At 46.3% G+C, this 14,317-nt stretch overlaps 1 protein-coding gene and 1 non-coding gene across 2 annotated transcripts; one reads left to right on the forward strand and one right to left on the reverse strand.

Moving 5' to 3' along the window:
• Positions 1-8,890: 8,890 nt before the first annotated feature.
• Positions 8,891-9,547, forward strand: LOC136503625 (uncharacterized). Its single transcript, XM_066498641.1, has one exon. The coding sequence runs from the start codon at positions 8,891-8,893 to the stop codon at positions 9,545-9,547; it is 657 nt and encodes a 218-aa protein (XP_066354738.1).
• Positions 9,548-12,705: 3,158 nt separating this feature from the next.
• LOC136506208 (small nucleolar RNA R71) lies at positions 12,706-12,812 on the reverse strand. Its single transcript, XR_010771433.1, has one exon. It is a non-coding gene; the product is annotated as a small nucleolar RNA R71 (small nucleolar RNA).
• Between the last annotated feature and the right edge of the window lie 1,505 nt (positions 12,813-14,317).

Here is a 14,317-nt window from a genome sequence, read left to right on the forward strand (position 1 = left end):
GCATCGTGATCTCCTCGCCGATGGTCCTACGCTTCCCCTTGTCGAAGCGATGTAGGCGCTGCTTCACTGGCTTGAAGCCCAGCCTGATCTTCAAGGCATGCTCAGTGACTTCTCTTAGAATGCATGGCATGTCCGAGGGTTTTCACGTAAAGATATCTCTGTTGGCGCAAAGGAAGTCGATGAGCGCACTTTCCTATTCGGAGGAAAGCGTGGTGCCAATGCGCTCCGCTTTGCCCTTGGAGCCACTGGGGTCTATGAGGACCTCCTTGGCGCCCTCCATAGGCTTGAAAGACCTGGCCGACCACTTAGGGTCGGGCGCTTCTTCGGTGACCTCCTTCATGATGGCCGCAAGCTCCTTGGAGGCGACGATTGCTGCAATGTGTTCGCAACACTCGATGTCTCACTCGTAGGCGCGCCGAAAGGAGGTGCCAATGGTGATGATCCCACACGGTCCCAGCATCTTTAGCTTCAGATAGGTGTAGTTGGGGACGGCCATGAACTTCACATAGCATGGACGTCCCAGGATGGCATGGTAGGTTTCGTGGAACCCGACCACCTTGAAGGTAAGGGTCTCCATTCTGTAATTGGTTATATCCCCAAAGGTGACGGGTAGATCGATCTACCCAGGTGGCACGACCTATTTTCCAGGCACGATGCCCATGGCGTCAAGTGTTTCGGTGTACATGATGTTGAGGCCGCTGCCTCCATCCATCAGTACCTTGGTGAGCCACTTCTTGCTAATGATCAGATTGACCACGAGTAGATATCTCCCCGGTTGTGGGATGCTCTCTGGGTGGTCGGTCCAATCAAAGGTTATGGCAGACTCTGACCATTGGAGGAAGGCAGGCATGGCCGGCTCGGCCGTATAGACCTCGCAGCACGCAAGCTTCTGACGGTGCTTGGAGTCGTAGGCTACCGACCCTCCGAAGATCATGAGACAGCCATCTAGCGTTAGAAAGCCATTGTCATTCCCCTCGGCGTCGTCTATGACTAACTTGGGGTCCCCTGTGTGCTCCCCCTTGTTGGAGCCTTCGAACAAGTACCACTTTATGAGGCCACAGTCCTTGTAGAGATGCTTGATGGAGAAGGCATGGTTCGGGCATGGCCCTTTGAGCAGCTTCTCAAAATGGTTCAGGGTACCCTCTGTGGGCTTCCGACCCCCCTTGTAGTCAACGGTGGCCATGAGCAAGCCCTTGTGCCATTGCTTGTTCTTCTTGCTGGGGCGGTTGGAGGCGCCTTCGCCAGTGTCCTTGTCCTACTTCACCTTGCCCTTGAGGTGGTCGAATATCGCTCTAACCGCCTCCTCGCCCAAGGCATGGCTAGTGGTGATGTCGAGGAGCTCCTTGGTGGTTCATAGGCCCTTACGTCCTAGCTTATGGACCAGAGACTCATAGGTGGTCCCAAATAGAAAAGCTCCTATGACGTCGGCGTCGGCGGCGTTAGGCAGCTCATTGTACTACCGTTAGAAGCACCGGATGTACCCACAAAGGGTTTCCCCAGCCTTTTGTCGATAGTTTTTGAGATCCCATGGGTTCCTAGGATGCTTGTATGTGCCCTAGAAGTTTCCCACGAAGATCTCTTTCAGGTCTGCCCAACTTTGGATTTTGTTGGGCGGAAGGTGTTCCAACCATGTTCGTGCTGAATCGGCCAGGAATAATGGAAGGTTGCGGATAATGAAATCATCATTATCTGCTCCACTGGCCTGGCAAGCAAGCCGATAATCCTTGAGCCACGGTCCAAGGTTTGTTTCCCTAGAGTATTTTGGAATGTTGGTTGGTGGTCGGTACCATGGTGGGAAGGCGGCGTTGAGGATGTTTTGGCCGAAGGCCTGAGGTCCTAGCAAGTCAGGGCTCGGGCTTTGGTCCTTGCCACAGTCGTAGCGTCCACCATGACGAAGGTGGTAGACGTAGCTAGCCCCCTCCTTCGCATCGCCATGGGCACGCCTGCGGGTATCAAGGGTGTCACGCATGTCATGGTGGCGGCCGAGACGCTCATGCATTGGGACCGCGGTGCGTGGCCTACCACCTTGTGGCTCCTGGTGGACTGACGCATCCTTATTAGGTCGCTCTAAGGGCGTGTGCTAGCTGGCGTTGAGCTCACATCATCAAGATAGCGAGCTCTCGGCCTGCTGCACTGCCATAAGCTCGAGTAGCGTGCGAATCTCGTGATGGGCCCGATGATACTCGGGCGTCGCGGGCCCCGGAAGCCCCCGAAGCAAGGCCACCGCAGCGATGATGTTCTGACTCACCCAGGTGAAGTGTGGGAGGGCTTCATCATCCTCGATGATCCTCTGGTTCATGTCGTGGGCCATGGCACGCGCACGCCCACCGTCTCCATGGCGCTCGATCTCTCGATCAAGCTCCACGCGTTCTTGCTCAAGCTGGAGTCACGCTTCCTTGAGCTCTTGGTGCTGGGCCTTCAGCTGCTCCATCCGTAGGTGAGGTGGGGCCCCTGTGTCCCCCTTGACCTCATCGTCGAGGTCATTCATTAGGGTAGCCTCTTCCTCGTGGATGCTTTCAACATGTCCCTTGGGGGTACCTGTCATGAAACATTCATGAGAGGGGTGATGGCTCCCCCTCTTGAGTCAGAGGTGGAGGCCGACTCCATTCCTTCGATGAGGAGGTAATGGAAAGACTCCGCAACATATTCAGTCATCCCCACAAACTCGTCGTTCGTGAGGGATGGAGGCGTGCGTTGTGCCACAAGGTGGCCAATGGTCTCTGCGATGTTTTTGAGATCGGACAGGAGCGCTGTTGGAGCGCTCCAGATGAGGTATTCTAGGGAGAGCGGTTCACCCTAGGCAAGCTATGCCATTGTCGTAGAACCGACCAATTTATAAGAATACAAGTACAATGGCAATCCGCAAGCGGTCGCACTATTATACTTGAACCCATATAAACCCGGTAGTCCGTCGAGTACCACGACGGGTCTCGATAAACGATTTACAACAACCAAGATCGTACAGGATTCAACATACATGCCACATATTACATAAAGTTTACAGATACTTTTCATCAGCAGAGTACGAATAAAAGTTATTACAAACTGAGTTTGATAAATAAAGCGGAAGCAGATAAGTTTGCAGATAAAGTTTCCAACATAGTTTGATATAGTGCCAAGCCAGATCACGGTCCACAAAAGCAAGGATAGGAATTAATAAAGAAGCCTGCCCAAGGCTTACTCCTCATCCACAGCGGGATAGAAGCAACTCTTGCAATAACCATGATACACAGTGCCATCTGCAACAATGGGAAAATAAACCCTGAGTACGAGAAGGTACTCAGCTAGACTTACCCGTCATGAACCAGAAATAAAATGACTCCAAGGATTTTGCAAGGCTATATAAGTGGACGTAACTTGACAACATTTTGCGTAAAAGGCAATTGATCCGTTGTACAATTATGATTCCTTTATCAAGTTAATTATAACTATCCATTTCTAGATTAGCAACTATCCTGTGCCAAACATGTGGTATATCATTTAGAAGCATACAATAGTAACCATAGCAGGTATTGTAATTCCATTTTCATCCGAACCATCATGTTCCATAACACAGTTACTACGATGTTGGAGCTAGCCAAGTTTCTCACTATCCGGGAGAGATGGCGATTCGAATCGATTTCAACCAGCTGGGAATTTATTCCTAACACAAACCCAGGTCTACTAGCCACGATAGCCTTAGGTCACCTTTGGTACAACTCCGGTACACATTTCGCGGGTCCGTACTGCGCCGCACAATCTAGAACACCAGATGCCAGGATGCTCAGGCCAAGCCTACCCTTGGGCTCAGTCTGATCGTTCCCCGGAAGGAGCGCGCAACAGAACGATTCCCGGCCTGAGTTGAATTACTCGGCTTTGTGGTCGGAACGAGTTATCCGGCCAGCTAAGTGAGAGGCATGCGTTCAATCTTGTCAGAAGTTCCAACAACGGTACGGTCCTTGATCGACACAGACGGGGATAGATCCACACCCAAGACCTCCATGTCTTGTTGCTTCTCTATCGACCTCCCGTCTGGTCTTGATTTACTTTTACCTCATGGTTCTGTTCCACGATGGCAGATATAGCCAACCGTGCTCCGGTATCCACCTGTATCTCGCAGGTGATAGGACATCACCCGACTTCTACCGGTCTAAGCATGGCTAAGCATTTATTCGATCCTGGACCTATACCGGTTAAAGGTGTAATATCTGGACAAGGAATGTACATGCATCAAGTGGTTTCATTCAACTCTTATAACCTAATGCATCAACCATAAATACGTAAGTAAACATTTGTAAATTACTGGGAGACTTATAATGCTCCGGGGCTTGCCTCGCAGAAAGGAAGTAGGGCGGTGGTCAGGGCACTCCGGAAGCTCTTCAGGTTCTACTCCACGCCTTCGGGAGCTGCGGCTTGCGGATCCTCCTGCTGGTTCCCTTCCTCTGCTTCTTTGAATTCCAGCAACGTGATCTCTTCCTCCGATCCTAGATGCATGAGTATGGCATAAGTATTACGAATGCATATATGTTAACAAGTGCATCATGTTTATTGAGTAGGTGCATATCTCTTCTCGATTATTACTTAACTACTTCTACAATGCATCGACTATGCCACAAACAGTAGCTACTTGTTTCACTCATAACTGGAGTTCTACTAATCCAAAAACAGTGATCTTGGACTTTCTGGAAAGCTTATCAAATTCTCTACAACTTTGTTATTAACCATTTTTATAGTACACATCAGTTTCAACATGCAACTCATCAAACTCTAGAATCAGTCCGGAAACTATTTAATATGCAATATAAAGTAATAATACTTCTACTTCATGTAATCATTCAAAATTTGACAACATAGAATCTACCAACAGTTTAAGCATACCAAATACATTTAAGATAATATAATGGTGAAGCCCAAACTATTTATTTAATTGCCTTTATTATTTTATTTAGATATCTAGGTTAAATAATAAACATATATCAGATACACTTCATAAATTCTCAAAAATTTACAGTGCCTTACTAATGCTATCAAAGGACTACTATAAAAATTTCATGTCATTTTACCACGTAGAACATCCTATACAAAAATGATAAGGCAGCAAGGCTTGAAATAGCATAAATGGAAAACCCTATTGAAAAGTGTCAAGCAACATATTTCCTATTTTTCTTAGCATCCATATGGTACTAGGATTACCTCCAACAAATTTCATGAATTTTGGACTCATAATTAATTTATAAAAATTCATGTAAGGATTGACTATTCATAAAAGAAAAATCTATAACTATAAATCTACCCATGCACTGGTCCTCAAATTTTTACCAGAGTTCATATATGACAAGAATAGCTTACCACAAAAATTTCATAATTTTTGGAGCACAGGAACTCTAGATATAAAATAAACAAATTTGAATGCATTCAAAAGCACATTTCAAATCCCTATTTAAATCTCCAAAACTTTCTACTGTAAATGTTAACAACATATTTTTCCTAAATACTACACTTCCTAAGGAACACTACAAAATTTATTTCACAAATTTAGGAGCTACCAAACTGAAGATACAAAAATCACAAATCACACTTGAATCTAGAATTTTTGAACTAGCCCTCAACACTGCTGTCGCTGACCGGTGGGACCTACGCGTCAGTTGGACCCACACGTCATCGAGACGGAAACAGAGCAGCGGCGCTGCTTGGCACTGCGCGGCTACGGCTCGTCGACGGCGAGCTTCGCCGGCGGTGAGGTCTTCACGACGTGTTCTACATGACCTAGCGAATCTACTGAGCCACTTGGCCGGCCCTATTGTCGACTCTAGAGATGACGGCGGCGGCCATGGCGGAGCGGCGGGGCTGGACTACGGTGGTACGCTGGTAGAGGCCACGGCGAAGCGAAAAAGGGTGCGGACGAGTATCCCGGGGCTCAGGCGAATCTAACGCGCATGGCTACACGGTCTACGGTGGAAGGACGCGCCCCAGCCACAGTGACGGGCGCAGCGGTGGGGCTCCGGCGAGCTTGCGCACGACGCTAGCGCTTACCGAATGCTGTCAGCGGGCAAGGGAGGAGGTCGGGGGTTGCTGGGGTGGCGATGGAGTGCTGCGGTGGTGATGGAGTGGCTAGGCACAAGCTTGTGCACGGCTATGGCGACGGCGGAGCTGCGGGAGCTCGGCGGCTGCTGCTGGCGCTGCGAGACGACGAAGGAGGAGCGGGGAAATGCAAAATGGAGCACGGGAGGGGTCGGGCGGTCGCTGGCGATGTTAATGGCTCGCGTCGGCCTGCCTTGGCCGCGCTGGGCAGAGCGCTGGTGACGCGCGGCCGTCGCGGCCACCACGCGGCGCGCGGGTTCTGCCGGTGTCGGCCACTGACGACTGAACGATCGACCGATTTAGTTCATTTAGTCGCGACATGCCGAGCCTGACGACGGGTTTTCACGTTGATGCAACGGCTAATCCATGACTCCAATTCGTAACTGACCTAAACAACTTTTGTAGACCTAAGTACCAGCTACAAATCTTGTTCAAAGAACTTGTTCTAATTCGCAATAGAAACAAAGAAAAATCACGCACAAGGTTGGCTTGTCAGGCTGTCGGTGTTCATGACTTAGCAAAATTTGCTAAGTGTTGAAATTGTTGATTTCTCTGATTTTTGTGGGACCTATTCAAGCATGCTAGGAGCTAAATCAGTCCATGACCTAAAAATAAAAGTTGTTCCTTATGTCAAACACTACAACTTTGCTTTAGTGAACTCCTCCATGCAAGGTCTCTAGCACCTAGTTCAACTTTAGTCAAACATGTCACATTTAAAAGATGAAACACATCAAAGCATGGCTTAATGACCTATTTACCCCTAACCATGAATATCAAAGTTGTTCATAATGATACTCTAAACATGTTTAAGCAATTTGCAAGGTCATTTAATCATTTCATGTAGTAGTCACTCATAGAGCTATTTAAAGTAATCACATGAAATATGCCTTAAAGACTTGACCATGGAAAATGACATTCATGATCCATGTTCCATTTGTGAACCTAAGCATTGCCAAAATATTTTGGTGACTCAAATCTACCAAGTACATGTTTACATTCATGATCATTTGCATATGTACAAAGAAACATGCAATAACAAGCAACGTTGCATCTGTTTCAATTCAATGTTTCAAGTGTAAATGCTTGTTTATGAATGCGTGATGATCATGCTCATGTTATGCAAGGCTAACACCCGAGGTGTTACAGCCATGATGTCGACGAACGAGAGGGCAAGGTAGCGCGGGTCCTTCTAGGATGGTCGGGGTCCTTGGAAGGCACTGAGCTGACGCTCTAACCTCCCACAGTTGAAGCCAAGGAGCTAGTCGCTCCTAGGGGCACGTGCCTCTAGTGTGTGCAGCTACAGCTCCTCAAGTGCCTCAGTGATCGAGTCGAGGCCAGCAGAGTGGAGATGTTGGACGATGACGGGAGCCCGCACTAGCTCTCCCTCCATCATGACGATGAAGTCTAGGTCCCCAAGGTGCACGTGCGTGCCTAGGACCCAGTTGACGTGGTGACTAGCCATCCGAGGCCTGGTTTGGATGTCGAGATGCACAAAAGACCCCTACCTGGCACGCCAACTGTCGGTGTTTTGAGTTACCACCAATGAGTAAATTTCTAGTATTGTGCGTCTGGCTCGGATGGTGTGCTTAGAGGATACGAGGTTTATACTGGTTTGGGCAGAATATATCTATGTCTAGTTCATCATTGCTGCTCATGTTTCTAGTACTGAAAGTTTGTAGTAGGGGTTACAAATGGGCGAGAGAGGGACAGGTCCCAAGTCTCTGGTGGAAAGAGTAACGGGTGCCAAGAGCTCGGTTGCTGCTCCGCCGTGTGCTTGTGTTGTGTTCTGATCAGTTCGAGGTTAGATGGGTTCATGATGGTTTGATCGGATCTGGCCTGAATCAATAGTTCGATGAGTCAATCCCCTTCATGGGGCGCCCTGCTTTCTCTTTTATAGGCCAAGGGAAAGCATGGGTTACAGCGGAGGAAAAGGAGAAGAACGAGAGAGAGAGAGAGGAAGTCCTTTAGGATCATTGGGTCCTTCTTATCCTTCATGCAGGTCCTACCGACCCTGTAGATGTCAACAGGGATGGCTTCACGTCATGGCCCTGTCTGTCACTGGCGCCATGCGCATGCGTCGTCTACCGGACATGGCGCTCCACTCCATCCTGGCAGACATCGTGGTGAACTGACATGCCTGTCAGTGTTCGTACGAGGGTTAGGCAGAACAACACCGGTACGCCCAATGCTGTTCCTGATGTGAACCCTTGGGTATGGCTCATCATGGCTGCAGGTTACATTGGTGCATGTCGGTCTCTTCCCTAGTGTCAGAGTTTTGACCTAGGCCCATACGCCTGGACTTGGAGTGGTTGGTGGTGGTATGGGACCCCGTCGGGCAAGACAGAGCCTATACCCGAGGGTTTAGGCAAGGCAGAGCGTAAACCCAAGGGTCAGGCAAGGCAGAGCCCATGACCTTGGGGCCAGGCGAGGCAGAGCGCAAACCCAAGGGTCAGACGAGGTGGAGCCTACGGCCTTGGGGTCGGGCGAGTGTCAAGCTCTTTAGTGTAGCTAGTTGTGATAGCTTGTTAGTTTGGTTAGTGAGGCTCTTTAGTTAGCCTTTGAGAGCTCACTAGCTTAGTAAGTAGCAACCTAGGCTTTTGTGTGAATTAGTGATCATAGCAACTAGACTTGTTGGATAGGTGGCTTGTAACCCTTGTAGAGCTAGAGCAAAATTGCTTTTTGCCATTTAGTGTACTAACAAATTGTTCTAGTGATTTTGTAGAGTTTTTATAGGCTATTCACCCCCCTCTAGCCATATTAGGACCTTTCAAGTGGTATTAGAGCCGTGGTCACCGTTTGATTGAAGGCTTAACAACCTCGGTGTCAAAAGATGGCTCAAATTGTGTTTAGCCATGTTGGGGGTAAACCACCATATTTTGATAGCACATGCTATGATTATTGGAAGAGAAAGATGAGAATGTATTTGGGTTCAATCAATGACAAGGTGTGGGATGTGACCGAAAATGATTATGTGATTCTTGATCCCACCAATCCTACCCCAAGAGAGTTAGAGAACAAGCAATGCAACACAATGGCAATCAACATTGTCTACAATGCCATTGATTCAAGGGTGTTTGAGCAAATCAAGGATCTTGATAGAGCTAGTGAAGTGTGGAAGAGGTTGGAAGAGACCTATGAGGGCACACTGGCGGTCAAGAGTGACAAGCTATATATTCTCAAGGACAAGTTGACAAGCTTCAAGATAAAGGATAATGAGAGTATCCCAGAGATGTTTTATAGGCTCCAAGTGATTGTGAATTACTTGAAGGCATTGGGAGAGAAGATTAATGATGATGATGTCTCTCATCGGTTCTTGATGTGCTTGCCTCCAAGATTTGAGACATTGAGATTGATCATCATTAGAGGAGGATTGAAGCAACTATCCCTCAACAAAGTACTAGGTGATGTCATGACACAAGAGACATACCCTATGGAAAGGGAGGGGTTGATCAAGATGAGAAGAAGGATGAATACAAGAAGAAGATGAGTGTAGTATTCAAGGCTAGCAAGTTTGGCAAGTTCATGAAGAAGAAGGGCTATGGTGCAAGGAAGAGAAGAGACAACAACAAGAGCAAAGATTATGTGAGAAGATGATACAATTGCAAGAGCAAGGATCATATTGTAGCAGATTGTCCCTACAATAGTGACAATGATGAGGATGAGAAGAAGGAGAAGAAAGAAGAAAAGAGAAGGAGAAGAAGATGACATTTCAAAAGAAAAAGAAGGGTGAAGGCTATGTGGTGACATGGGATAGTGATGGGTCATCAGAGGATAGTGACTCTAGTGATGATGACAAGAAGTCCAAGAAGAAGGCACTTGCAAGCATTGCTATCAACAACAAGACTTCTCTCTTCGACACTCCATTATGCTTCATGGCTAAGTCCACTAAGGTATAAAAGGATGAGAGTGATAGTGATAGTGATGAGGAGGTAGATCTCATGGACATGCTAGAACAAGCTCATGAATGTCTTGAGATGAAGAGGAAGGAGTGCAAAGAGTTGCGAAAAGATCTTAAAGCTCTCAAGCAATCCTTTTATGAGCTCAATGCTTCTCATGAGAGTCTAAAGGAAGACCATAAGGAGCTTGGAAAGGCTCACACAAAGCTTGAAAAAGCTCACTCATCCCTCCTTGATCAAGGCAAGAAGGAGGTTGTTCTAACATGTGATCTAATTAATGAATCTTTCTATGAACCTATCATTGTTGCTCCCACTAACCCTTCTTGTAGCACTTCCACTTCTACTTCACCTTTGAGTGATGGTTTCACTTGTGATGCCTCACTAATGGTGGAAAATGTGACCCTCAAGAAGGAGGTGAATGAGCTCACTCGCGCCTTAGACAATGCCTATGGTGGAGATGCCCGCTTGCTAAAGTGCTTGGGTGGCCAAAGGTTTTCTCTCAACAAAGAGGGATTAGGCTATACCCCTATTGGCGGTCTTTAACGATCAAATACGATAGCCAACTAAGGTACAAAAGAGGAGAAATTGGCAATCTTAAACATATATGTATTTACTATTAATCAAGTTCCACATGTATTTGGAGAATATTGTTTTGCAGGACATAAACACAAATACATGGAAAATTCACTGAAAGACGCTTTCTGACGCTGATTCGGGCAAAGGAACAATGGAGACGCCCATCAACTTGACTCAACCGGGCAAAGTATCCACCAAGGAGTGATCCAGGTTAAGCCCACAGCCCACCACGCGAAGGTGGTGAAGAGGCGGCTTGGTCAGGGGGCGGCTGACCCTCCACTAGCTCCTCTCGGCCACCCCTTCGACAGGCGGTGGCATGTGGACATGCTAAGGCAGCGCAGCCCGGGACTTCACGCAAAGAATAACTATAGCACCGCCCTTACTCCTTGTATAAATAGAGGGGTACCCCCTCTACAACACGCACTATTTGGCATACTCACACACCACTTGAGTTCCCTCACACCTCACTTAGTTGTAGCTTTACTTTTAGTAGTTTAGAGCAAGGCAAAGCTACCATAGAGAGCTTGGCTCCTTAGAAGAAGAGACCTTTAGGTATGAATAGAAATATGAGTTCTTCCAAAGTTGTGCTCTCATATTATAATTATAGTCATACTTATGAACTAGAGTATAGTTATTGTGTTATAATCTTGATATATGAACTAGTCTATAGTTTGTGTATCATGAGAATAGCACACATGACTTTATGCTTAACTACTCATATAACTTATATAATTAGGATTAGAGCTAAGTTGAGGTGGTGGCTCATCGTGCTTTCGGGTGTGTCCAAGTCCTTTACCTACTGATCCGTAGGGTCAGGGACCCAAGGGGATTTGGGTAGTTTCTGTATACGCAAACATGGTGCTTGGGTATGGAGAGTTAGGTGAATGCATTGTCCCTCTCCACGGTCGAGGTGGTAGGCGGCAGGTGGTGATAGCCCTATCCGTCCCTTATAATCCCTCATGTTCGTTTGGGATGTAGGAGTCTAAATTACCACATGAGGTTGCTAGCAGACCAGTACTCGGTGGCCTCCTGACTTGCTTCACACTTAGCCCTAAAACTAATTATTTAACTTGTATTATCATTAACTAATCTTTATATGACTATACTAGACCAATGCCTGCTCGACTTAGGATTATTCTTTTATTCTTTCTTTTTATTTTATCCTTTGAGGAATGCCAAGTGTGTGTCCTCTATCTTGAAATCACCATTTTTATCCCTCCTATATACATTGGTGTGCTTGCAAGCATTATTATTCACGATCATATCCATGCTAGACTCTTAATCAATAAATGCCTTCCTGAAAATATAAATAATGGTACCCTGAATACTTTTGGGTGAAATGCTACAATGATAGCTCCGTGCGCTTGCGGATAAATATCTAAAATTGTTAAGGAACTATCAAGGCTATTTCTTAGTAGCATTGCTATATGCTAGTGATGTTGCTAAGAAATACCAACAAGGCACTTCTGGCGCCGTTGCTAGGGATACAAACCTAGTAGCTACGCTAAGAAGTGCCAACAAGTATTTTTGGCGTCGTTCCTAGGGAAGGCATAATTGATTAAAGAATCTGGTAGGACATGTTCATGATAATATGTATGTAAGGTAGCCATTGTTTATGCAAGCTTACTTTGCTTGTTTTCTCCTGTTGTGGATGAAAACAGGATAGTGTATGACCGGTTTTGTTCTACCAAACAACTACACCGCAAATTCAGAAGCAGTCCTAAGGAAGAACGTGTCTCGTGCTCCTTCTTCTTCTACCACTCCACCGATAGACAAACTAGTCACCCCCACATCATTCGCTACTCCAATCATGGCCAAGACACATTGTGACTATTCCATCCCCGCTGTTGCCAACGTGCCCATTGGGTCGACTATCAACACTAGGAATGGGAACTTCGAGCTCCGCACCGACTTCATCACGATGGTGCAGGCAAACCAGTTCTCTGGTTTGTCAAGCGAGGACGTGAATGCACATGTCCAACACTTCCTCGAGTTGTGCGACACCATCATCATCAAGGATGTCACACCGAAGAGCATCCAGCTTTGCTTGTTTCCCTTCTCCCTCTCGGGGAGGGTGAAACAGTGGTTCTACAAGGAATGGGAAGTTGTCAACTCGTGGGATAAGTGTTCCATGACGCTCCTCGCCAAATTCTTCCCCATGTGAAAAACCAATGCCCTGAGGGGACGAATCTCTAAGTTCCAGCAGAACACCATGGAATCCATTCTCGAGGCGTGGGAAAGGCTACAGGACTACATCCAACCATGCCCGCACCACGGGATTGACAATTGGTTAGTGCTTCAATATTTTTATGATGGATGAACATTCATGTCTAGGAGGCACATCGATGCGGCGGCTGGAGGCGCTTTCCTTTCCCTCACCATTGATGAAGCCACGACTCTCATCAATAAAATGGTGTCTAATCAAAGCTGGAGGAAAGAAAGAAAATCATAAAAAGGTATGCATACCGTGAAGGAGACGGATATGCTTGCTGCAAAAATAGATCTTTTGATGAAAAAATTGGAGGAACAGGCCCGAGACAAAGAAGCAATGAAGGGCACCGTCTAGGCCTTGGAATCACACATGACGTGTGAGGTCTGTGGAAACGTTGGCCATTCAGGGAATGATTGTCCCGAAACCCGCGATGAAGCTACCTTATCAATAATGGGTTTCGTCAACCACAAGGTAATAATGGGTGGAATAACCAATCTCGCCCGCAAGGTAATTCGAATTTCAATTCCAATTATAATTCGAATCAATCTTCTTTTAAGGACTTGATTTTAGGCCAAGTTAAAATTAATGAAAATATCGTTAAGAAGTTGATGTACAATGATAAAATGCTAGAGAACATCAACTCTAAAATAGAAAGTTTATCCTCCTCAGTGAAAAATCAATTAAGTTTCAACAAAATGATAGAAACTCAAATTTCATAAATAGCTGTCGCTATTCCTATCGATCATTCAGGGAAAACCTCGGGGCAACCCGAGAATTCCCTCGAAAATGTTAATGTAGCTACAGATCAATGAAGGAGGAGAGGTCTTGTCCGACGGACAAAAAATATCGAACACTTGCCGAAGGTAAATCAATAGTTATCTTTAAATTCAAAATATTCAAAATAAATATTTCTAAGATTAAAAATTTGAATTTTTATGTCAAAATAAAAATCTCAGAAAAATTCTATAAAAATCATTTTCTAAATAAAAATAATTTATTAATACTATTTATCATTTTTGCAATAATTATAAAAAATTAAAAATTCAATAAAATTTTGTTGGAAAATTAAAATTGAGCAGACCATTGGGAATCTGGGCGAAGTCCCAATGGCCACAAGTTTGAAATGGCCGTTGGCCACTACCTACCAAAGGATAGGCCGAGTGGGCCCACCAGGGGGCGAGCAACCCTAGGGGTTGGCCAGCCCCTGTAGGTGGCCATTGGCATCACCCTTTGGACAGGAGACGCATGATCGTTGCCTCTCCCCTCCTCTCGGGTTTTTGCTCTATAAATACCTAAGTGGCCGGGAGAAGCCCCTCGCCCCTCTCACACTCTCACATTTTCACTCTCTTACTCACTCACTTGCTCCCAAGTTTCTTTCAAGCATTTTTCCAACAAAGCTTAGTGCAAGAAAGCTCTACAAAAATTCCAAGCTCAAGCTAGTCCTTGGGTTCATATTTTATATTTTGTGCTAACCCTAACCCACGGCCAAGTTTTTGCTTGTTGTTGTGTTGTTTTTCACCATGGGTAAGCTCGGGAAGAGGCTTGCCGGCGCCCTCAAGAAGATCACGGGATC

Source organism: Miscanthus floridulus, chromosome 14 (genome assembly GCF_019320115.1).
Source record: "Miscanthus floridulus cultivar M001 chromosome 14, ASM1932011v1, whole genome shotgun sequence".
NCBI lineage: Eukaryota > Viridiplantae > Streptophyta > Magnoliopsida > Poales > Poaceae > Miscanthus > Miscanthus floridulus.